Source organism: Platalea leucorodia, assembly GCF_965183815.1.
Source record: "Platalea leucorodia genome assembly, chromosome: 3".
Classification (NCBI taxonomy): domain Eukaryota; kingdom Metazoa; phylum Chordata; class Aves; order Pelecaniformes; family Threskiornithidae; genus Platalea; species Platalea leucorodia.
In genome coordinates this window covers 78,705,194-78,730,622 of record NC_138825.1, presented here as the reverse complement: position 1 = coordinate 78,730,622, position 25,429 = coordinate 78,705,194, and the positions used below count along the sequence as shown (strand labels likewise).

General features: G+C 37.7%; 1 protein-coding gene across 1 annotated transcript in view; it reads right to left on the bottom strand.

Moving 5' to 3' along the window:
- The window catches only part of ATG5 (autophagy related 5), an 86,908-nt gene that overhangs the window by 14,835 nt on the left and 46,644 nt on the right, over positions 1-25,429 (bottom strand). Inside the window, exon 7 of the mRNA XM_082307285.1 lies at positions 13,272-13,389. Within this exon, the coding sequence (XP_082163411.1) occupies positions 13,272-13,389 (118 nt within the window). The remainder of the gene's footprint in view (positions 1-13,271; positions 13,390-25,429) is intronic.

The window sequence follows — 25,429 nt, the reverse complement described above, 5'->3', positions numbered from 1 at the left end:
CTCTGGACCTCAGGACAAGTGCCAGAGAACAGCTCATGCCTATTGCTAAATTACCTCCCCCTCCATACTGCTTACTGAGAATAGTCCCCAGACTGTCAATCCATGAACGCTAGCTCAAATTTTCTGGAAGAGTAGTAATTGGCCTAGACCAAAATTATGCCAGAAAACTGCTAATAGTCATACAGCACAAATAACACACGTTCTAGCCCTCTTTTGTTTACTAGTATAAATAAAAACACTGACACCACAATGTCTAAAACTGGTTGTGCACTGCAGTGTCCTGGTTGAGAACTTCACGTTCCCAGTCTTCACAGAGGTTTACTGCCGTCTCCTGGAAGCTTTGGTGGACTTACTAAAGTCTCCAGTTACACTTGCACCAGTTACAGCACTAAAGGCAGCAGTGATTATACAGCATATGAACGTTAACAGGATGATGACCCCTACTGAAAAAAAGAATTTTGGAGCATTCTTACATTTTCTATGAAACTACCCATAAAAAATATCCTGTAAGTCTATATACTTTGCGTACTCCATCTGTTGCTGACATGCTTGTTTATGTGAGCAAGGGTATAGGAAAAACTAGAAGAAAGGTTTGGTTTTGTTTTTTTTCTGTGAAGTTTTTGATGGCTCAGTCATACTGAGTGACGTCTGTGATCTCCTTGGGGTGTGACAGACTGATTTAGATCAGGATTCAAAAAAATCCAATTCTTAACTCTGCTACTGACCTCAGTGTGACCAGGTGCAAGCCACATCACCCCTCTGTGCCTCTAATTTCTCCTTCCTTTTTGTCTCTCTTCACTCATCTTTTGTCTAAGTGATAAATTCTGTGGGAACACACTGCAATGTCCATACAGTGCATAAAGAACCTGAGGTCTCCTCCTAAAACACAAAAAATATTCCTTTTAAAACTGAAAATTCACCACAACCAAAACATTTTGTCAAGATGCTTTGATTCCAGCAGCTTTCCTAGCACTCGTATGCACAGCAGATTACTGACAGAAAACTTGCCCAATTTCTAGTGATTTTCCACAATCTTTTCTTGACTGCCTAGATTTTCAGACCCATAGCATTCCACCAGGGATTTGGGGGTAGGACACTGATGCTCCCAGGAAGTGCAGCTCTATTGTAGCCCATGAAGCAGACTGCTCTAAGGTGAAAAATCCCACTTCTCTTCTGCAGAGAATTTTAGAAGTGCTGACTTGTGATTTCCAAACAGAATAAGCTAAATTTTGAAAAGTTATTTTGCTCTGTGGAAGATTTTACTTTCTCCATTTCATACTACTACTGTTAATAATAGACTTAAAACACTTTGCTGTGCCTGAATAAAGTCACTGGCCTTCTGACAAATTTAAAGAGAATAGTCTAGAGTCTGATACTAATAAAACTTATTGGGTGGCCAAGAGAACAAGTTTAGCTGAAGCTGAACAAATTTCCAAAGGCTTGTCTGAGAAACAGGATTATTTCCCCATTTGCTGTACCTCTTCCTACATTCTGCCCTTTTGAATGTGCATGCATGTGCATGCCTGGAAACCACTTCTAAGTCAAAGAAAAAAGCACATTACTCTTGTGATATTAAGAAAGTTGCTGGATGGAAGAGGAAAGACTAGACTAGAACAGAATATTTCAGTTGGAAGGGACCTACAACGATCATCTAGTCCAACGGCCTGACCAATTCAGGGCTGACCAAAAGTTAAAGCATGTGATTAAGGGCATTGTCCAAATGCCTCTTAAACACTGACAGGCTTGGGGCATCGACCACCTCTCTAGGAAGCCTGTTCCAGTGTTTGACCACCTTCTCGGTGAAGAAATGCTTCCTAATGTCCAGTCTAAACCTCCCCTGGTGCAGCTTTGAACCATTCCCACGCATCCCATCACTGGATACCAGGGAGAAGAGCTCCGCACCTCCCTCTCCACTTCCCCTCCTCAGGAAGCTGTGGAGAGCAATGAGGTCGCCCCTCAGCCTCCTTTTCTCCCAACTGGACAAGCCCTGAGTCCTTAGCCGCTCATCACAGGACATTCCTTCCAGCCCTGTCACCAGTGTTGTTACCCTCCTCTGGACGCATTCGAGTACCTTAACATCCTTCTTCAACTGCGGTGCCCAGAACTGCACACAGTATTCAAGGTGAGGCCACACCAGCGCTGAATACAGCGGGATAATCACCTCTTTTGACCAGCTGGTTATGCTGTGTTTGATGCACCCCAGATGCGGTTTGCCCTCTTGGCTGCCAGGGCTGACTCATCTTGAGCCTGCTGCTGACCAGCACCCCCAGATCCCTTTCTGCAGGGCTGCTCTCCAGCCACTCCTCTCCCAGTTTATACTTGTGCCCGGCATTACTCCATCCTAGGTGCAGAGTCAGGCATTTGGACTTGTTAAATTTCATCCCATTTGCCACTAGAAATGGGGCAGAGGGCTCACAAGCTACCAAACGGATAATCCTTGTATAGTTGACTGAGGTAAAGTTGGAGCAATCCTTAAAAACAAGTTATGCTTGCTGTTTCCTGAGAAATTCTATGCAGAAATATCACAACCAGCCCCAGATCCCCACCATGGTTTTTCTTTTCTTTTGAGAGCAAGCAAGCCAGAATATTCTGCATACACAGAAGCCCTCTCTGCAAAGAGGTTGTTTAGAAATGAAGATGCCTAACAAGAAACCATATAAACAGCACAGCTGCCACACTATTAACTTTCAGATTATTTGCACCTTTCTGTGTAGTCATGACAAATTAATTCTATATTAATTAATTCTGTAGTCATGACTATTAATTTTATAATCTCAAGCCAGCCTCTGGACTTCCACCCCTTTTGATCAAAAAGAACTACTAAATCAAAAGGCATGCAATTTTAACAGAGAAAAAAAAAATATTTCCATTTTAATTTAAAAAAAAAAAAAAGGAACTGGAGCAGGTAGGGGTGTGTGGGTGTTAAAAAAAAATAAAACCAAAAAGTCGGAAGTCAGACAGATGAAAGGCAGATGCAGAAGCATAATCCAAGCAGATGGCCTGGTTAGGAAAAGATAACAGGCACAAATAATGACTCACACCAGAAAGAAGATGTACTTGATGACCTCCTCTAACATGGAGAGCACCACTGAGTCAAGGACACAAGGAGGGTGGAATAGCTTAAGCAGTGGTCTGAAGTTCAGTTCTGAGCTGCAAGATGCTTCTCACAGTAGAGGAGACAGTGGACTAGAATTCATATCACTCGTGAGCTTTTAATCACCTTTTAGTATGCCTGCACACTACAAGACCTCTAACCCTTCACAATACTGTCATACCCACATGGGATGGAAGTGTGGCTAATAAACTGCCTAAAACTGATGAGGGCTAGTTGTATTTCTAAATTTAGGTGGCCTGGAAAAGTATTTCAACACTGTATCTCCACAGCACTGAAAAGCAGGGACCAGCCTGCAAAGAGCACAAGCAGTCAGACTTACTAGCGAGACATGGGGAGCAAAAGCTTCCTAAGTTTGCTCACCACCGGAGCAGCAAGGACCGGGATGGTGCTGTGCTGCTCCTCTCCCTGCTGTGCAGCTCCCACGGTAAACCCCAGGTGCAGGTAATTCTGACCTCAGACAGAGCAAGCCCAGTTATATTTCATGTCAATCCAAAGACATTCACACTGCATACATTTACCTCCTTCTATTGCACTATTTGTCACATGCATCAAAATTAAGAGCCTACACGGCAAATCTAATCTAAATTCAATTTTCTGTTTGACTAATTTACTGGAAGTCAATGCTTAGAAAACGGAGGGAGAACAAACACAATTAATATGTAGTCTCTCATACAACATACATTAAAAAAAGCTGAGAGTTAATTGAAAACAGTCAATCCCTAATTTTACAAAATCATTCAGTACAGCAAGTCTTAAGAGAAAAATCCTGGAAGTCTTTTTGATCCTTGTTTTAGTTCTGAAGGAACTAATGACACTGCTGTAGAAAGAGGTCAGTTCACACAGCTTTTCTGAATGAACAACAATGCTGTGAAAACTGGGATTGATTGATAGCCTACTGTTTGCGTCATTATGTCCAAATGTTTACCATTTGAGTCTTCAAGGAAGCATGAGACAAAAATCAAAACAAGTTTTATGAAGACTTCAACAACACTAGCAAATTAAAATTGTATCCAGAATTGTTTAGACATGATAGCAGTGGAAGAAAACTCCTTCTTTCTGCATCATACAATTTTTATCTTTGCATTATGCACAATGTCTTAAATTTCTGGCATGGAAGAGGAAAGAAGTCTTTCCCTCCCCCAGAACAACTCTGTTTTCTATCATTTTAACCCTTTGCCTCTTCAAAGCATTCTGGCGAACTCAACGCTGTTTCCTCCTGCAGTTGTTGCTCTGTAGCTATGTAAGATCATACTGCATTCATCCCCTTTCCCTACTAAGATGAGTCACCATTTCTAAAGGAACTGTTTACAGTATTAGGACGTTCTTTTACAGGAACCTCATAAATGTCTACTAAACAAATTATTATTTTTTTAATTGCTGTGAATTATTCACATTTTTTTTTTTTTTTTCAAATTTGATAAACTGAAGCTCAGAACGGGTATCAGTACTTCTGGAAACAAAGGCCCCTTAATTGGCAACAGGAACGCCTATCATCAGATGCATAAAACCATGGGGAAATGCAGCATGACCTCCCTAGCGGCAACAGATAGATAACACTTAAGTTTATTTATCTGTCATAAACAAGATTGTTGCTGTAAGCAGGTAGCCTAAGCTACCTAATCTCAGTAAGACAGAGGTTATTAGACAGTAGGGAAAAATAGCCACAGTGCTATCTCCTTCAGGCACAGATAAATAATTTCATTATTCAGCAGTTTTGGGAAGAATACCCGTAAGTAAAGTGTTCTACCATATCAGCTATGTGACCTTATGCTATATTTGCAGGCAACAACATGGTCTTAACATCTTCTCTTCCTTACCTGCATAGAAACTATAACTACGCGGTCTAAAGAGACCACAGGCAATATCAAGCTTCATCTTAGCCTGTTCCTCCGTAATACACTAAATCTTCTCACAAAATAGTAATAACTCTCAAGTTATTTAAAAGACCGTCTAATTTTCTGCAACGGGAACTACTGCTGACAATTCCACTTTACCACACAAGAACTGTCCAATTAAAGGATCAACTTTTGTCTGTGCAAGTGGCATCCACAAGCATAGGAAAAAAGATCAGACAATGAGTTTACAAGCTGTAGCATGAATAATCAGAATAATCTGATTCTAACCCTGGAGTCCTCATGAATGGGTGTTTCATATTAAAGTAAAAAAAGACATCTGTCATGAGCTTACTACATGATGCACAGTCTATGTTAAGTAAAACTAGGACTTTGGACTGTTGGCTGGAAAGGATCTCAGTACAATTTCAGGAGTGTAAAATGGCAAACAAAAAGGGGGGACACTGGACAATTTTATTCTGGACTGCCCTGAGTAACCAGGACATTAGTTGTCTTAGAGGACATCTTGAAAACCAAGAGATCTAAACTGGGAAATGGAAGAATGTTGATAGAGAGACATGGTCCCTAGGTATGTAAATATTTTAGATTTTCCTATCCAATGGTACAAAAAACTGTTGGAAAACTCAAGGAAACTGAAGTAGAAGTATAGATAATGGAACACCACAGGACAAAAGGATTGAAAGCAAGAAGAAAGAACTGAAGCAGAAGTGACAATGACTAACTACTTCCCTGAAGATCTAGATCTATTTCTATTAGGAAATCAGCTAAGGTTTGAAAAACTACAAAAATAGTTATACAAATTATGGTGAGCTTAGTCAAAGAAGTAGACGAGCCAATTTTAAAGGCTGCAAAAGCAGATATTAAAAGAGTAACAAAGGGCAGCAAGAGTTATGTATGACTAGAATAGTAGCATTGAAGGAACACGATGCAGGAAAAAGAAAGCAAATAGCTGTAGAACCATTGACATGAAACAAAATAAGATGGGTCAACATAAGTTGAAAAAAGAACTGAAAAATGAGTGCCACTCTTCCATGATGCTAGGATCAAGATCAGAAATAATTAAACATTGCCCAAAACCTGAAGTGACCAGTGTGCCTCAGTTTTAAGTATGAGCAACTAGGGAGAAACAAACAAAAACAAAACGAAGCACCCCCCCCCCAACAGGATATGATCACAACTGAGAACTAAACAGTTTAATACACTCAAATTGGAGAACTTGCAAAGTTTTACTTTAAAAGATTGAAAACTGAAATGAAATTGCACATCTTCTAGTAAGGATTCCCAATAACTCTAGGAGGTCAGGAATAGTAGTCCATGAATAGCAAGCTAAGTATTATCTATACAGCCACAGAATTCCCAAGTTCTATTTCAATTGTATGCAGCCTTTAGACGAACTTAAGTAAACAACAATTATGAAAATATAATAAATAAAAAAATGTACTAATACACAGCATAGGTTTACCCACAGTAAAATTTCAGACTTGAGGTGTCTTTCATCTATGAGCTACTGTGTAACTGATAAATCACAATTTGTTATTGCCATAACTAAAAAACAAATAACATGCCTTAAAGAGAGATGACAGCAGGCTTCAATACAGAGGAAGTGATTACTAGATTAGCTTGTGTTTGCTGCTAATAAAGGTAGCCATTCTCTTGTTGTTCCAGAGGAACAGGGTATCCTTTACAATCAAGATAATTAATGTAAATTGCTGAAAGTTTTAAGAACTACACTGGCTTCTTAGTGCTTGTTCTAATTTGAAGTACTGCTTTTCTTCACACTTTCTGATCATTACTAGTAATGTATAAATTGCTTGATATGCATTTTGACAAATGGGTTCCAAACTGCTATACCCTCTGTGACAACTCCACTGTGGTGATTAAGGACAAAAAAAGATCAAGCTAACACTCCTTGCAGTCTGAAGAGTTAAAGGATAGAGTCTAAGTAGAAGCCACTCTTTCCTTTGGTCTAACAATGCCCATGACAAAAAGCCTTTAGCTTTTATCCATCAGTTTTCCTTTGATAACAGTTTAAGGAGATGAAACTATTTAGCAGTCCAGAAAGGTGAGCACTGTACAGCATTCATTAAGCAGGATAATACATAATTGAATAAAGGACCTGTTTGAGGAGAGACAGGGAAGTATGGGTTAGAATAATAACTGCTCAAGTTTTTATTTTTTAGAGCACTTCAACAAACAATAAAAGCCTTGAACAAACAGTTTCATAAGCTAATTTAAATAAAATGCAGTATCTAAACAGTTACCCATAGTCTATAGCAGTCCAAAGTAATATTGACACAATATTTTAGAGACCATTTTCGCTATCAGTGTTTTAATGTTACTATTCAACCTGTTCTACTTCTGACAATGTTCTTTACATTGTGTTTTCAACAGTTGGTAATCAATGTATATATTCAATCCACATACATATATAAATACATTTTTTCATTGAAATATTTTTTCTCAGCACAGTTAAAAGAGAGACTTAATTATATCCATGTTTCCTAAAGCAAAGGCATATAGACACCGTGGGTGGTTCTTGAAACCCTTCCCTCCCTCTTCTTGTGGTGGTCCCTAAGTATCTGGCAGCAGGAACAGCTCACATATATGGCTACAAATGCTGAGTCTGAAAATCATATATTCTCTGTGTTCCCACGGCCCAAAGCTCAGTTACGGATGTCACCATAGACAAGCAATCACCACAATTACCATGAAGCTTCCAGTTGAATGAAAAGTCATTGGAAAAAGAGAAAACCATAGATGAAACAGGGAAGAAAAAAAAGTTCAACAGATGGAGAAAAACAGAAAGAGAGAGAAGCTCACATTGATTGTGTTGCACTGACAAAAAGATGGAGCTAATGTCACCAATGCATTAATTCACTAAAGAGGGGGGTTAAAAAACAGTCTTGGAAAAATACCTAAATTACTTTTTGAAAACAAGAGTGAAAAACGTTGAAAACAACTTGCTTCACCAATACCTATTATGTCTGTAAGCATATCTCTGATGAGATACTACTTTTTTTTTTCCTTTGTTCAGAAAAATTAAGTAGATCTAAACTTCGATACACTGACTAAAGTCTGAAAATCCAGATGTGGAAAAGAGTTTGCCATCATTTTCTAATATACCTTTGACAGTGTACTCTATTTTGTTATAACATTATTTTAATGCCTTGACCAGAACAAATATAAATTGTAGATCAAGACAAAACATGTAACTTTACAAGAACAAAAATTAGAAGATACCAAAAAAGGTCCAAAGAGGACAATTTTTAATATCACAAGCTATTTCTCCTTCAGAAACTGTTTCATCAAGGTTTTCCTGTGGAAAGAGACTGTATTATGATCATTTTATAGATCACATACTGAAGTCAAAGAGACATTATGGCAAGAAGTATCCATTTGGCAGCCAGTCACGAGTGGTGTTCCCCAGGGCTCAGTGCTGGGGCCGGTCCTGTTCAATATCTTCATTGGTGATCTGGATGAGGGGATCGAGTGCACCCTCAGTAAGTTTGCAGATGACACCAAGTTGGGTGGAAGTGTCGATCTGCTGGAGGACAGGAAGGCCCTACAGAGGGACCTGGACAGGCTGGATCGATGGGCCGGGGCCAACTGCATGAGGTTCAACAAGGCTCAGTGCCAGGTCCTGCACTTGGGTCACAACAACCCCATGCAACGCTACAGGCTGGGGGAGGAGTGGCTGGAGAGCTGCCTGGTGGAAAAGGACCTGGGGGTGTTGGTTGACAGCCGCCTGAACATGAGCCAGCAGTGTGCTCAGGTGGCCAAGAGGGCCAATGGCACCCTGGCTTGTATGAGGAATAGCGTGGCCAGCAGGACCAGGGAGGTGATAGTGCCCCGGTACTTGGCACTGGTGAGGCCACACCTCAAGTACTGGGTTCAGTTTTGGGCCCCTCACTCCAAGAAGGACATCGAGGTGCTGGAGCGTGTCCAGAGGAGGGCAATGAAGCTGGTGAAGGGTCTACAGCACAAGTCTTATGAGGAGCGGCTGAGGGAGCTGGGGTTGTTTAGCCTGGAGAAGAGGAGGCTGAGGGGAGACCTTATTGCTCTCTACAACTACCTGACAGGAGGTTGTAGCGAGGTGGGGGTCAGTCTCTTCTCCCAGGTAACAAGTGATAGGACAAGAGGAAATGGCCTCAAGCTGCGCCAGGGGAGGTTTAGATTGGATATTAGAAAAAACTTCTTCACCAAAAGGGCGGTCAAGCATTGGAACAGGTTGTCCAGGGAAGTGGTTGAGTCCCCATCCCTGGAGGTATTTAAAAGAAGGGTAGACGTGGTGCTCGAGGACATGGTATAGTGATGGACTTGTCAGTGATAGGTTAACGGTTGGACTCGATGATCTTAAGGGTCTTTTCCAACCTTAACGATTTTATGATTCTATGATTTTTTGGAGGGTGGGAGAGAAGAAGAGTAGTGAGAGGCCTAGAACTTGATTTCAGAGAGTACCTGGTGTTTGCACACTCAAAGCCCCAGAGCTCTTGCTGATTCCAAGTACAAGCAAGCAAGCTGTTCAGCAGAACACTCACATTGATCACTGGATTTTTCTGGTGCTCCTCTCTATAAAATGGGTCGTTTTGTAACACTCAGCTTGCCTAGTATCACATATGAATGAACTCCCTAGGTGAGAAAGAACTGAATTCAATTCCCAAAGGCAGTATTCAGCTGCCTAAATTATAATACTTCCTGAAGTACATTCATTCACCGTCCATCATTTCAACAATCAGGACTGATTTTTCGCTAGACAGCCCTGACACTAAAACATGCCCAGCCTGTGCAGGAAGACAAAAGTCTCACAGAAAATAAAGGGAGATGAGAGGTAGAGAGTGATTATAAGCTGTATAATAATCAGTGTGCATGTGTATGGAAATTAAGATTGTACAGGCAAGTCTACAACTCTGACACCTCCTAAATTTCAAGTATTCAGCTTCAAATGGATACAACTACTTTAGAAGAAAAACAATTATGCATAGTTTCCCAGGTTTCAAAAAAACTTTTGCAAATTAATTTCTCATACACCCAACAAATGAATAGAAACACTCAGCTCAACAATCTCCTCTGCATTTTGAACGGATGGAGCATCCATGGACAGAGGAAGCTTGTTAAACTCTGTGAACCAGCATCAGAGAGAAAATGAGTTGACTGAGTGGGTGTCATGGAGACTTCAGCAGCACAGATCTGCTGAGGTTCTGTAGTCTCAGGAGTCTAGTCCACTGGCTGGAAAAAGGGAGAAGTATGTCCTCGTTATGGCTGCTAACATTTCTATAGGCAAAACTCAGAAGTGCCACTATGCAGTCTGATGAGTTAGCGGGGTTTTTTTAATAGCTCAAAGCTGTATTAGCGCATGAACACTTAATATGGTGCACATTGCATTTGAATAGTGAATGAGATGAGTGGATTAAGCCAAGCAAGAGAACAATCAAAGTTCACTTATTGGCCAAGTTGAATCATCAGTGAGCAGAGAGTATGATGAACTGAAGCAGTCAAGCCTAAACCAGTGCTGCCCTTCACACCTCTGAAGTGCACTGACCTTAGCTGTGCATGTTCCTCAGCAGTAAGAATCACTGCTGTCACGGGCACCCATCTTTTCAGGTCATTTTCCATAAGTCTAATCTTTTCTCTGTCATCCCTCCATTTTGTCCTAGTTCTGCTTCTTCCTGATTTATCTCCTGGGTCTTCTTTTTCTTTCCATGTTGCCATACTTTCTACTTTGTAGTCCCATCTGGGGTGCGGTCTACTTGTACAGCATACCCCAAACAAGTTTTCCCCAGTTCCTTATTTGACTATCCCCAGCTCCACCTGCCCACCTATCCACCTGCATCTTCTCATTCTGCCAGTACAAACTGCCCTTCTTTTCAACGTTTGTTTCAATTCGTTTCTCCAAATGGGTTTCCAGACCATCCAAATCACTTTGCTAGCAGGACTTCCACTCCCAGTCTTTCACAGATTCCTAGCACAATCTCAGCGTATGATCCACATGCAATATGCTTCTTTTTCGCCCTCATCCTTTTATCATCTCCTATCCCACTTACTCTGTCCAGGTGTTCACCGTTATTATGTCAGTTTTTGGCTTTTGCCCCAGTCTCTTTCATCCTGCCACATTGTTTATAGTCGCTCTCCCCATCACATTTAATGACTACCAGATCTGTCATTTTCTTCCAAATTACTTGTTCAGTCAGTCTGCCCCCCCCCCAGCTCTATGTATCAGTCTACCCCCGTATCTCCTCAAGAGTTCACATTATTTTCTGCATTTAGCTGAGACAGCTTTCCTTCTGTTACCTACCAGAAGAGGAGGTGAACACTCAGAATATAAGGAACAATTGAATAATACAACAATACAAAGCTGCATTACAGGAGAAATTCTGCTGAATCCCAGAGAGCTCACGCCCATGTAAGGGATCAAATTTATTAAATTCTAAGTTTGCAAGTTGCTCAGTAGAATCTTAAGGATCAAAACTAGGCCAAATTTAAACAGATTTATACAGGAACAGACAAGTATATTCCAATACAAGGAAACCCTTCTGGCAAATTTCAAATCACTCCTCCTAAGCGTAAGGGTAGTACCTATTTTAGTTTCTTTTCTTCCAAGTAATCACCATTTTTTGCCCCCATTGAGTAAACAGTATAGGGTGGGTTTTTTTTTCCTCAGCCTTCAACAAAAATGAAGCAAGCAATTAGCATAGCACATTTCTATTCTGCTATTAAAGGTTGGTGCATTTGTCGACATCTGAAAAGAAGGCCTACTAATGGGAAGCATCAAGTCACTGGCACTCAGATAAAATTACGTTACATTCACGATTTTAATAAAGGCAGTAACTAGCACATTCCCCGTCTGCAGCTTTAGCAAATCCACATAAAAATTATCATCCATTATATCCTGGAATAACTTTTGCATAAATGCTTTTTGAGTTTCTTTCATTTAATTTGTGCTCTTGACTGCCTTCCAAGTCAAAATGCATCATCCTTCTTACTCTTTTTTTTAAATTCACTTTGTACCTTTTCACTAGTGTCTGTAGGATCCTCACACAAGTACTTAAAGATGGTTAAACTTGCTTGTGCTAACATTCAAGTATCTATTTGTATCTTACTTTATCTTTTGGACAGTTAGTTGAAAGCATTACCTAAAATTAAGCTCTAAAATTTATAGTAGCTTTAGGAAAAACAGACACATGGCTAGCAACATTCCATATTTTTCTTACCTTTTGTTATCTTTGGAAATTGTTTCCATGTGTTAACAAGTATTAAACAGGTGTAAAAAAATACTTTGAGATTTCAGTCGATTTCTAAGATCACCATACTTAAAGAAATCCATGACAACTGCTTGATTTTGAGTTACACAACTTCTGTGTACAACAGCATCTTATAAATTTTTACACTGATTTCAAAATCAGTGCTTTACTGTCAAAAGGTGCTGATACTACACCAGTAAATTCTGTGCCAAGATCTTCTCTAGAATATCAGCCATTTCTCAAAACAAATTGCAATTTATTGATTGAAAAAAAAAATTTACCCATTTACAGGTACTGGTAAGACAACAGCAAAAACAAAATGAAGAACATTTCACATTAAATAATTTTGATCTTAATTTGCAGAGTACATAACCTTTACATTTATGCCACTTAAAAAGTATATTTGAGTTCTAATAGTTGTAACCTTTGAAGCTAAAATAACACCCAGAAATGCTTATTTTTCTGAATATGTGATGATCAACAAATGCTATTGTATGAAATGATATAATGCTACATCAACTAATTGGTATTTGTCACACAGTACTACTCAGTAACCATACATAAACTATTACATACTTAGAACAATCTCTTTCTTTTCTGGTACATTTTTAAAGGTTGGGCAACAGGGGAAAAAAGTATTCTGAAAACATCTTCAATTTCTATCAGTTTTGGAGTTTTACATATGAAAAGTTTACGCAACATAAAGTTCAAGGTAACTTGAAATAAAACTTCCGTTGATGTTGCTTTAAGAATAGTTTTTAAAAATGCAGAAAATAACATGTGAATGTTTTTATTAAGAACAGTGTGATGGCAAAGGAGTAAATTAATTTTAAAAGAAAGCTTCCAGAGATTAATTTTTCAGGTGTGCCTAAGGACTCAATCTTACCCTCTCCAAACACCACAGGTGATGTATAATGGGCACAGTAAAGGACCAGGAAGGAGTGAAATCTGAAACTGTGGTACTGAGACAGAGTCCATCTCCAAAATCTCCATATTAAAAAAAACCCCAAACAATACATCAACAGAAAAAATTATCATATTGGACAAAAGTTATTTCCACAGTACCTTCAGGGGCGATAGCACTAGGACACACATCTTTTAGTAGATCTCCCAAAGTATGCAACTGTCCTCCTGAAGCAATTGGTCGAAATAGCTTCTGTATAAAAGGTCTCTCTGTTGTTGCCTGTTTCAATAACAAAATTAGCAAAACCAACAATTTAAGGACCATGCGAGTACATAGTATTATTATTTGAGACAGGCAGAAGATAGGACAGAACAAGAGGTTGCAGCAGAAGAAACATCTGGCATTTCCACCCCACCCTACCCCCCCCCCCCCGCATTCCATTCATATCACGAAATGCAGGACAGTTTTTGTTTGGTAACAATTGAAAGTAAGTTGATACTCCAGAAAACTGTGAAAATAATTTATAAACAGTGTCATGGATATAAAAGTGTTAAAATATTTTCTTTTTATTTAAAAAAAACAAAAACAAACTTCTGTTACGGGAATAGGATCTGCCTGAACAAAACATGTCAATATATTCTTAATTTAAGTAAAACAAGCAGTGAGCACAAACTTCGGAGCTCGACATATGCCTGTATGTTTTGCCAAGTGAAACCAATACTGTAACAAACATCCAATACTTTCTGTAATTGTCTGTCTTCCTCCTTTTAGAAACACATCAAGCACTTTCAATGGCAAACAAATACCATTATAGCTCAAGCCTGGTGAATTTTTTTTCCAGTAGATTTTAAGTTGAAAAATTCAAACTATTTCAGCCACAAGAAACAGAGCACAATAAAAAAAAAAAAAAAAAGGTGCTTAGCTTTGACACACAACCTAGAGTCTTCTGCCTACTTAAGGAATTAGTCAGATGTAAAGAACATATATGCCCCACTTCTGCTGCAGATACGCACCAGGAATTCAGAATTATTTCAACTATGGGTCCTGTTAGATCTTGCACATCATCCTAATTTCTTTTGGAGACAAAAAAAGCAAATCACAACATAGGCAATAAAACTCCCAATGCTGCAGAAGCAGCAAAGTAGCTTATGTGATCTACAGATGGACTTATTGAAGAATTGTGGTGATGTTAAGGTAATCCCCTTCTTTGAGTATCTGTATAAGCAACCCCAGGGGGAGCAAGCATCTGATATTGAAAGGATAGGAAAAGGTTTTTTCCTGACAACCTGACCTCTCCCCCCAAACTGGGCACCTGAGCCAGAAAACAGAAGTTAAAAACCTCATATTCAATGAACCCAAAAATTTTAATCAAGCTCTAAACTTTTGCTGACAAATTTCTGCTAGCAGCTAACTCCAGAAAGCAGCTGATGTGGCCTGCATTATGGGTGACTGGGTTCCAGTAAACTACACTTTCATCACATACTATCTTAATTGGAAAAAAGCAATACAAGCCACTGCCCCTTCCAAATTTAGTTTCCTACCACTCAGAAAGTGGTTCCTGGTCCTACTACGGTAATTAAAAAACAGAAACAAAGCAACACAACTCAACATCAAGAAGTATATTACCTCCTGGTGGAGGTTTTTGGGGAAAAAAAAAAAACAACAAACAAAACCAAGTATAGTAAAAAATTTGAAAGTTAGAAATTAATTTTGAAAGAAAGTTACGATGTGGTCTCTGTCACCTACCTACATGAAAAGCCACAAGCAGTAGATTAACCATGACAACTCAATTGTCATTCACCTCTGAAACAGCAGGGCAAGGAGTCTTTTCGTAAGAGTGGTACACTACCTCAAAGTAATTCCAGGGCAGTACAGTGCAGAACTGTTGATACACAGCTAATTGTTACTTCTTGCCAACAGTCTCCAAACATGGAAAAATTGTCTTTTTCCAGTTATTCTTATGAAGACTGATCAGAAGAAGCTAACTAGCTGCTCTAGTCAATTCTCTATGTCCTCAGGGTAGCAGAACTTGGACACAAACAGTGCTAATGAAATGTCTGAACATTTGAAAAATGATGGGAGGCACACAGCCAGCAGGATCCACCTCAGAGAGATCCACACTTGAGAAGTGAACTCTGGCACATTACACTGAAGAAGTGTAACTTCAAAACATTAAAAAAAAAAAACAACAACCAAACGACAAAACCCCTAAAAGATTGTTATAGCCAAAACAATTTTCTATTGAGTATGTTTTAAAAAAATAATCAATTATTCACAGAAGTCAAATCACAGCTCCCAAGTGCTTACCATCTGAAGTAGCAGAAGTGGAAATAAACACCAGGAGGAGGATGCAGGCAAAGGTGATTATCATCAATAGACTTTTAAGATAAGAATTTCTCAAGTGCATACTGCAGGTTCTCATCATTTATTAATAAATTACAATCATTTCTTTTCCTAGTCGTCATAATTTAATGCCAAGAGGGAAAAGCCAAAGATGTATTTTCTAAAATCTCCCACATAGTTGCTGACTGCTGCAAAGCAATATCCTCAGCTGCTATCATGAAACATTACAGAAAATGAAATCAATTTTATATTTTAAGTGTTCAGCAATACAGATGTGGTAATGTAAATAAAAATCACTGGTCTCCATCAACGTTAAAATGATAAAAGTAACTGCACATTGTTTATACAAAGATTGTGGTTCGCAAATATAATCCCACAGGCAGAGTATTACCCCAACATGCTTACACTTCTTCCCTCCCATGCGGCTGATGCTTTATGCGTTAAAAGAGTCAAAAGAAAAGTCCCATCCTACAATCTAGAACGTTTATAGGATAACTTTTCAAAGTGTCTTAGTCATATAGCAGCATAAATCACTTCAAAAAAATCTTACCATCACCCCTTTTGAAGTGTGGTAGCTAGTAATATAAGCCCAACTTGCCTATAGCTTTCTGCTCTAGTATTTATTACAACAACACATGAAGGAATAGCCAGCATAAGTAACTGCTTACATCATGTTGCATTTTGTACAATATTTGCTTAATCAATCATGCAAAAAACAGTACTATCTGTAATCTAACCCACAAAGACATCACTGAATAACTGTTAACTGACAATGATTTTAAATAATCTATATCAGGCCTAAAGCACGTGTTTGTACAGTATCCATTGTTTTTTTTTCCTACTAAGATTACCATAGCTTCAATGGAATATAGCACTTCTTAAATTATTTCATTTTACAGTCTAGCCCCAACGTAGCTGTGAGCTGTTCAAAAGATGCTGGATGCACTTGCGGGATACAACAGGTCAATCGGTAACTGCTGATGACAGATCTACAAAGAAAATGCCTTCAAGTCTATAAGCATATTAAGACAATCACCTGGCCCAGAGTTTCCAGTACATTTTACACTGATCATGTCCACAATTTAGTATCAAATCACCACATTTTTACGAAAGCAAATATTCAATTCTAAGTTAACATATTTTCTAGAAAGCTGGACTTATTTATTGCAACGGAAATTTCTCATTCTTCTATACTACTACATAGGAGCACAAATCTTGGGCTTTGCAGAACAAGTGAAGACTTCACTGTTTCTAAAGAAAGTTTAAACAATAACAGTGATAGGAAAGTGACAGTGAAAACAAAGTTATACTACAGTGAGAAAAAATAGATTAAAATTACCTATTCAGGTATACTGGCATTGAGAAGAGTTATAGGTGAGGGAAAGTTTTAAGGGGCCCTTTAAGGCAGCATAAAGCCTCACAGGATCAGAGACAAGCTATATAGTTACATATTGTGCTAGCAATTATAACTCTCTTTCTTCCTCATCATCCTGCCAAAAAAGGAGTAGTCAGCTTGCCTGGTCCTTTTCAGAATCAACAGAACATCAAACACTGTGTGAAATCCACAATTTAATTAGTCAGATATTTTGTACAGGATGCATCTTAAAATGAAAAACATAACTCATGAACTGCTGGGTTTTAATCTGGAAAAATCACAGAGTCACCAGTATTTCCATCTAGAGCAAAGGACTTGGATTTTCTGCCTAAACGCTCTGCTGCTACTCTAACATTATTCAAACAAATAAAGTTACCATACATATTGAACCCACAAAGTAAAAAAAGAATTCCTTACAATTCCCACATGTGCATAAGCTGGCAGCCTAAAACCATAAAACTTGAGACTACCCTACATATTCCATCATGTTTTCAGTAATTTGTCAAGTTTTGTCTGTGCTGTTTTGTAATGAACCACTTTACACTTAAAAAAACTCTCATAATTTAAATTTATCATTTTGTTTGAACTGATTTAAGCTCAACCAAGAAACTTTAAAAGTAATAATAAGAGTTTGCATAATGATATAAGTTATTTTATATGAAAAGGAAAGCACAGGAAAATTTACTACTCCCAGAAAATAAAATTAATTATATATTTTTTATTAAATATTTACTCAAAAGTACATGTTTCGTAGATTTTCTAAGATGTCTTCCGCTTTGTAGAAGTGTTTTCAATTAAAAACTTCAATGCACAATGAAAAAGCAACTGATTGAAAAGACGACAAACTGCTGTAGTCACAGAACCATCACAATACCATGTCTGTCTGAAAGCAAGATACTGCAAAGCCCCATCTGAAATACTGCTCTTTCACTGGTGCTGAAATGCAGTTTTCCTGCTGGTATTTCTGGGTGTGTATCTTTGGCTTCTTTTTGCTTAATATTAGACCAGAATCACAGAGTACTTCATTGTGGAAAAGGCACAAGCAATGTTTCCGTTTTAGGTTTGGTTTTTTTGGTTTTTTGTTGGTTTTTTTTTGTTTTGTTTTGTTTTTTTAAGAAAAAGTTTTTTTAACTTTCATTTAAGAAACTTTTTTTAAGGGGGAAAAAAAAAAAAAAGACTCCACTCACTGGAAACTAGACAGGCAGGTTGTCAGACTGAAAGATTAAACAGAAGTGGCAGCTAAGACTGAAAATCACCAATAAACTCAGGTAAGAAAGGATTTGTGCTAGAATGGGAAAGAGCTATTTCTGGGTGTAGAAGCAGCAAGTTTGAGGACCTAGCCTAAGGTGGCCCTCCTGAACTTTCCCTACTTCTTGTCCCAAGTTTTATGATTTTAATAACGTTATCTACAGTTGCTTCAACTGCTGCATATTTTGATTTTCATTCAGAAACTAGTCACATATTAAGAGGGGTTACTTGGCTCTTAAGCTCATTTCATATATCCTGATACCTGCAGAATAAGGCCAACAGAAACATTTGACTGGCTTCTGGGAAAAAAATCACCAATGAATAAAAAAATACCATATCAGAGAGAGCTTTTACATACGTAAACAGCTAATATTGGATGGCGAAAACAAGCCAGCAAGGCAGTCTATGCAACAAATAGCATCAGTGATGTAGGAGGGAGAAGAATATTTGAATAGCAGGGCAAACATTGCCTATCATAATCTAGACAACAAACAGGTGACTATACAGTAAAGAAATCTAAGAGCAGATTTAGTCCAACTCACGTTCATTATTCTGCATTATTGGGATGCCTGCAGGCTGCATAAGCTGGTGATCACAGCAGATAATAAAATGCTTTATAAGCAAAATTGTGTGTATGTAGCCCTCTAATTCTTCCCCCACCATTCAGTGCTGCTGTTCTAAGCTTCCCATCTCCAATCATGCTCGCTCTTAAACAAAAGCAAAACTAAAAACCAACCATTTGCTTTTGCAATGGCCAGTATAACTCAAAGAGATTAAATCAATTTTATAAGTTAAATTAAATGCTGCAAAATACCTCTGTATAAATTACTGGCCAATATCTATAGCAGTCCTTTTTTGTACTTTCCTGCCTATTTCTTGTTCATACAAGCTATTTAACATTTTCAAATATTAATTTATGTTCCACCTATCAAGACATCTTAAGCTTATGCTAGGACAACAGAAGAGTCTAGTGTGATGCTCCCATCCTAATTAACTCCACAACAGAGTAAAGGTGATCACGTAGCTAAAAATATCAATACTGCTTAACTGATACTTGTAAGTGATTCCTATTTCATCATTCAATTAATAAAAGCATACAAAAAAAGCTAGGCAAGCATGTATGCTCTTTGTGTGTCCAAAGCAGGGCAATGAAGCTGGTGAAGGCTCTAGAGCACAAGACGTCTGAGGAGCAGCTGAGGGAGCTGGGGTTGTTTAGCCTGGAGACGAGGAGGCTGAGGGGAGACCTTATTGCTCTCTACAACTACCTGAAAGGAGGTTGTAGCGAGGTGGGCGTTGGTCTCTTCTCCCTAGTAACAAGCAATAGGATGAGAGGAAACGCCCTCAAGTTGCACCAGGAAAGGTTTAGACTGGATATTAGGACAAACTTCTTCACTGAAAGGGTAGTCAAGCATTGGAAGAGGCTGCCCAGGGAAGTGGTTGAGTCCCCAGCCCTGGAGGTATTTAAAAGACGGGTAGACGTGGTGCTCGAGGACATGGTATAATGATGGACTTGTCAGTGATAGGTTAACGGTTGGACTCGATGATCTTAAGGGTCTTTTCCAACCTGAACGATTCTATGATTCTATGTATTGAAGGAAATACTACACTAGGCACAAACTTGCGATATTAAACTTCAAATTCTCCCTTTCATTTGTAATCTCAAATTAAAAAACACAGGGGACACTGCATTACTTATTAAATGGATTTGTTCTCCTATGGTCCGATCTTATTTTTAACTTGTGTTTTTAATCTTAACCTATTTCGCTATTCACAATCACTGCTATTTCCCAGTATACCTTCCAGTTTATGCTTCTAAATAAATAGGTTCTGAAAGATCTGTGTGTCAGCTGGAGTCTTGGTATTTTACTTCAAAAAATATTTCAAAAAGTTATTATACTCTCACTTCTTCATCGACTATTTTACAAGCAATCACTTCATGCTTCAGCCAGGATAACCCTGAAACAGTATTTTCAAAGTGTGCTAAGAAATAATACACTTATACACTCTAAGGCTAGAGATTCAAGTTACATCATAACTTGAAATCCATTATTTAAATGCCAAAACACAACCTTAAGGTAACTTCATTTTCACTACTGAATTGTAGTATAGTGTACCTATACACAAGCACTACATTCCAGTACATTAGCCACAAACCTACAGATTTTTTAAAAAAATTATGTAAAATAATCCATGTTTGTTACTTAGAAATAAACTTAAATTATGTCCACTTCCCAAAGAATTCAATAATTCATTTCAACACAAATGAAGGAAGCTTTTCTTAACAAGCTGCCATTACTCAAAGAGCAGTTCAAGAAGCAGAAGGAAAAAAACAGATTCCTCTCTGATACAAGACATTTAAAGTAAAAAACTGTTTGATTCTTACATCTTCATTAGATGTTTGGAAAAAAAAAAAAAAGGAAGTGATATGTTTCTTTCCACTTCACATCTTGCATGATAGCAAACAAGACTCAAAAATGGCTACTATGTCAGACAGAACTATAGTACTTATATTTATTATGATCCAGACAATACTTTTTGACTTTGGCTTTTAAAAATCTCAGTGTAAGTAAAAATCTTACACCCCCAAATTCATCTATTAAAGCAACTCAAAGCAAGTTACCTGCTAGAAGCAAAATGCAAGATCAGTTAAATTAAAATTCTGATACTAATGGATCACTAAAACAGAGGGAGACTTCCCATGGATTCCAAAATTATTATCACAAAGATTTCCAAGGAGGAAAATCATTTTAGTCATCATATATCTTTGTTAAATTATACACAGTTTAATATTGTGTTTTATCAAGATGAATGCGATAAAGCCAAACATGAAATAAATGCATTACATTCAGTGTCCTCAGACAATTGGAAATACAGTACAAGAGAGAAAATACAATGTTAATGTATTGACCAGCTAAAGAAAAAATAAAAAAGAAACCTAATGTGAGAATGCCAGTTTAATAAATGCCTCTAAGATATCCCTGGATCACTTTTTCTTATTAGTCCAGTATTTTTTCTGTGCCGCAAGGAACTTTGATCACTGTCCTTAAAATCATTGTATTATTTATCACAGACTTGCTGCAAGCTGTAGTTATAAAATTCAATTTGTAGGTGTTGTGGTAACAACAAAGCTGACTTCTAGAAAAACAGAAATGTAAGTAAATAAGCTGCTCAGAATATTCATATTGTTTTATTAAATCTTAAGAAGTTATCTGAGTTTCTGCGTTAAGAAGTATTAATTACCCCCCTCTGTTTTCTTTTAAGTGATTATTTTACTTCAACATATCAAATTCAATGCTAACAGTCCACAGACTGGGGCGGGGGGGACAGTGGACAGAATTTGTAATTTTGTTATTAAACCATTTTAATTGACTTTTATCTCTGTTCCCTCCAAAGATTCTGTAGGAGCTCTTAAGCTGCCAGCATGCAAGGAGTTTCAAAAAAAGCTGTTCTCTCACTTTTTATGCCCACAGGTTTACAATGACACAATTCCAGTGTGAAAATCAACAGAGACTTTCAGAGAAAGATGGGCTCAAGTATATACCTTTCTTTTTGGCTTAGTTTGTGAGAAGGACGCAAGGTGACTATTTCATAATTGCTCCAACGCCCAAAACTCTGCAACAGTCTCAACTAATGCTTTAAGGGTCTGTTTGCAAATCGCTGCTTTCCGATGACGACAGACACACAAAAGGGAGGAAATTTGAATGCTGATAATATATATTCTATTAGAATACTGAAGCAAGGTATTTCTACAAGCTTGTTCCACTTAACAAAAAAAAGAAATGTAAAACCAGCTTATTTCTACACGAAGCCTAATTTCAGCCGCAGAGCAAGGTTGTCTCTGCCACTCTAGAGCACAGCATTTCATGCTACGTGGAACTTTCCAGTGACATAATGAGAGGTTACCTTCAGGAAACTCGATGCTCAACCAGGATCAAAAATGAAACACACTAAAATACCTCTTTTTATTTTTATCTATTTATTTTTTAAAAAGAACATGGTCCCCTTATTTTAAATAATTTCCTTAGAAGCACTGGTTACACTGTTGCCAGCACATACAATTAATCCTTGCCAGTTTCTTTGCTAGAAGGAATATACCATTGTCTTAGAAAGCATATTAGGCAGCTGGAACTAAAGAAACTCCCTCAACAGTAGACCTCACAAACTGATTACTCAGACTTAACCTTTATTTTTATACCCGAGAGACTCAGCTAAAAATCAGTAACTGCTCTCCTCCATTTTCCTCGGCTAGCCTTCATTTGAAATATTAAAACAGTAGGTTGTAAGAGGCATCCAGACAGCCCCAGTAAAGCAAACTAAATGAAAGTTACAACTCTCTTCCTCTGCATTTTAAGCAATTTCCCTCCCCCAAATCCCATGACGAGCAGCCAGTGACTATATGAAGGACAACTAGCTAAAGTTAAACTCAATAAGAAATACATATACACACTGAAAGAAGCTTCAAAGAACTTGGTCTTCCTCAATCACCTATTAAAAAAAAAAACCTATAAACTTCATCTCCTTTGTAAGGCAGCAAGTCCACCCTTGATTTTCAGCTCAAAAGCTAAAGTACACACATATGCACACACAAAAAGGAAATGATCTCTTGTTTTATCCATTTGAAATCTGTCACCTTTCAAATTTCATCAGTATTTTTTGAGCTTCTATTACAAGAGGCATAGAACATGACAACATGATTTGTCTTTATCCTGTCCTCACTGCTCCTCTCCCCTCCTTCAAATCTTTCAAGCTATAGAGGGCTTCTCCCAGACACCCCATTGCTTTACTGTATACCTTTGATGATTTTTCTATTTCACTTACTCTCCAAGTTGTTCGGACTAGAACAACGTTCCAAGAATATTAAAAGACTATTTCTAGTATTTCTTTAATTAGTCTCTGCCAACTTCATCTAACAGATGCTCTAGATACGATTTTGTGTGCTTTGAATAAGGCTGGCACTGCTTTCGTTAGCATTCAGAATTTTGAATGGCTTACCTGCAACATCACATCACTGTTCCAAGAACAAGGTCTGTCACATTACAAAATAGAACTAATTAGATTTTTTTTATTAAAAGACTTAAGTAATGGTTTTATATGTCCAATATGTAACTAAAAACCGTAAGACCAAAAGAGGGAGTACAAACATGCTCAACACACCTCTCTAGAATTACCAGAAAAATTGACTCACTGACAGGATGTGATGTGGGTTGCAGGACTAGCTGTAAAGTCAACATATATAATAAATCGAATGACTTGTTTTTCCCATAATACATTCTAAATTGCTCTAATAAATTATATATTTTCAGTGGCTGTAAAAATTACAATATATACCTGATTACAATCTATAGAAAAAAATGCATCCTTTTGTTTTTTCTTGAGTTTGTATTAGGATTTCTGCAGTTACATGGCGAGAAGGAAGCTTTGCTTTCCTCATGAAGTTAAAAGTCTTTATGGTGATGAACAGGAAGTTTATACTCCCTAATATTTTTAAGAGGCATACAATAACAACAACAAAAAGATTAAACAAACAGGTTACACTTCATACATTTAATTCACACTAACAGCAGTCACATAAATTAGTAGTGCAGAAGTGTATCAGTAGATTGAAGCATAAGATAATTCTATGAATACCTGTACCTACGCTTTAATATGGTCATGACAAATGTGTATTTGGGTGTATCTTTAACACTTCCTTACCCCTAAGATATGAAATGACATGAAAGGATAAGATAGGAGAATAACATATACTGTTAAAAGAATATTGCATAACACGAAGAACATACAAACTTACTCAATGGATCATTTTTATCCTATAGAAGTATGTATCCAAATTACCTCAAACTGATTTTCTTGTATTTGCATACTTTACATGATCAAGAAAATATAAACTTGCATTCAAAATTATAACCTGCTAACATATCAAGTAGTGAAAATTTTGTTATTCTTGAAAGCACTCTTAACAGTATTACACAAGCTGGAAATCCTTTAGTTTTTGAACATTAATGATCACTGTTTTAAAAACAAGAACAATTATATGATGTGTTCCCTTGGTGGAAGCTTTAATTTGTTATGGTCTGTTATGTGGCAAATGTGATGTCAAGAACTGATGCAAGTAATACTTAATGCCAGAATTAACTAGTATCTTAGTTGAGACTTCAGTCAAATTAAAGCCACAACTAGAATTATAAACACATCTGCAATAAGATTAAAATTTTATGTAGTAGGGCTTATTACAGTTATGTCTAGATAATAATATTGAACAATTTTTGGTCATGAATAGTTAAGTACTATTCTCCTAATCATGCATGGGCAACAATCCATGTCTTCCTTGAAGCCTTTCATTGAACAGAGCACACTGTATGAAGCAACTGCAGCTCTATCCTAACTGCCTACACAATTAATAATTTAGCATTATTACAAACCTACAGAGAAATATGGCAACTATTTCAGTTAATTCTCCCACACATGTCGTTGAAGGCCATTACTTGCTCATCTTTAAAAAGATTAAAGAACCATTTAAAATATCACCCTTTTCCATAGTATTTAAACTGTCAATGTGCTTCCTTACAATCTTTTGGAAAATCTTTATGTAACAACAACAAAATGAGTTATTACAACCATGTGAACCATTTGAAAGTTAGTGTCCTAGCACAATTTTCTACTAAGCTGAAAAAGATATGCCTAGTTAGAACACATCCTTTACCAAATTCAAGTGATTAAAAATTTAATGGGTTGGCTTAATTGTAACACTTCAGAGTAGAAGACATTGCTTCAGTTTCTATAACTGGTTCTAAAGATGCATCATGCTATCCACATTGATTTTGTGTTCATGTCAAACATTCACATCACAATGTGTAAGGGCATAAAGGAGAAAAAAGGCACAAACTTCTCTCAGATCCTTCTAGGAATCCTAGATTTTAGCTTTGTAGCATCAAGTAGAAGCCTGTCACAGAATTCATGAGAACAATGGTTCCTAGCAAACAAACATCTTTTGGGTTTTCCGAATGGCTTTTCAGCATGCTAGCATGTCGATTCTGAATCACAGAATCCCAAAAGGGTTGAGGAAGGGACCTCTGGAGGACATCTGGTCCAAATCCCATGCTCAAGCAGGGCCACCTACAGACAGATACCCATGTCCAAGCAGCTTTTAACTGTCCTCAAGGATGGGGACTCCACAACCTCTCTGGACAACCTGTGCCAGTGCTCAGTGACCCTCACAGTAAAAAAGTATTTCCTGATGTTCAGATGGAGCCTCCTGTGTTTCAGTTTGTGCCCATTGCTTCTGGTCCTGTCACTGGGCACCACTGGAAAGTGCCTGCCTCCTCCTCCTATGTGCTCTCTCTTCAGATATTTATA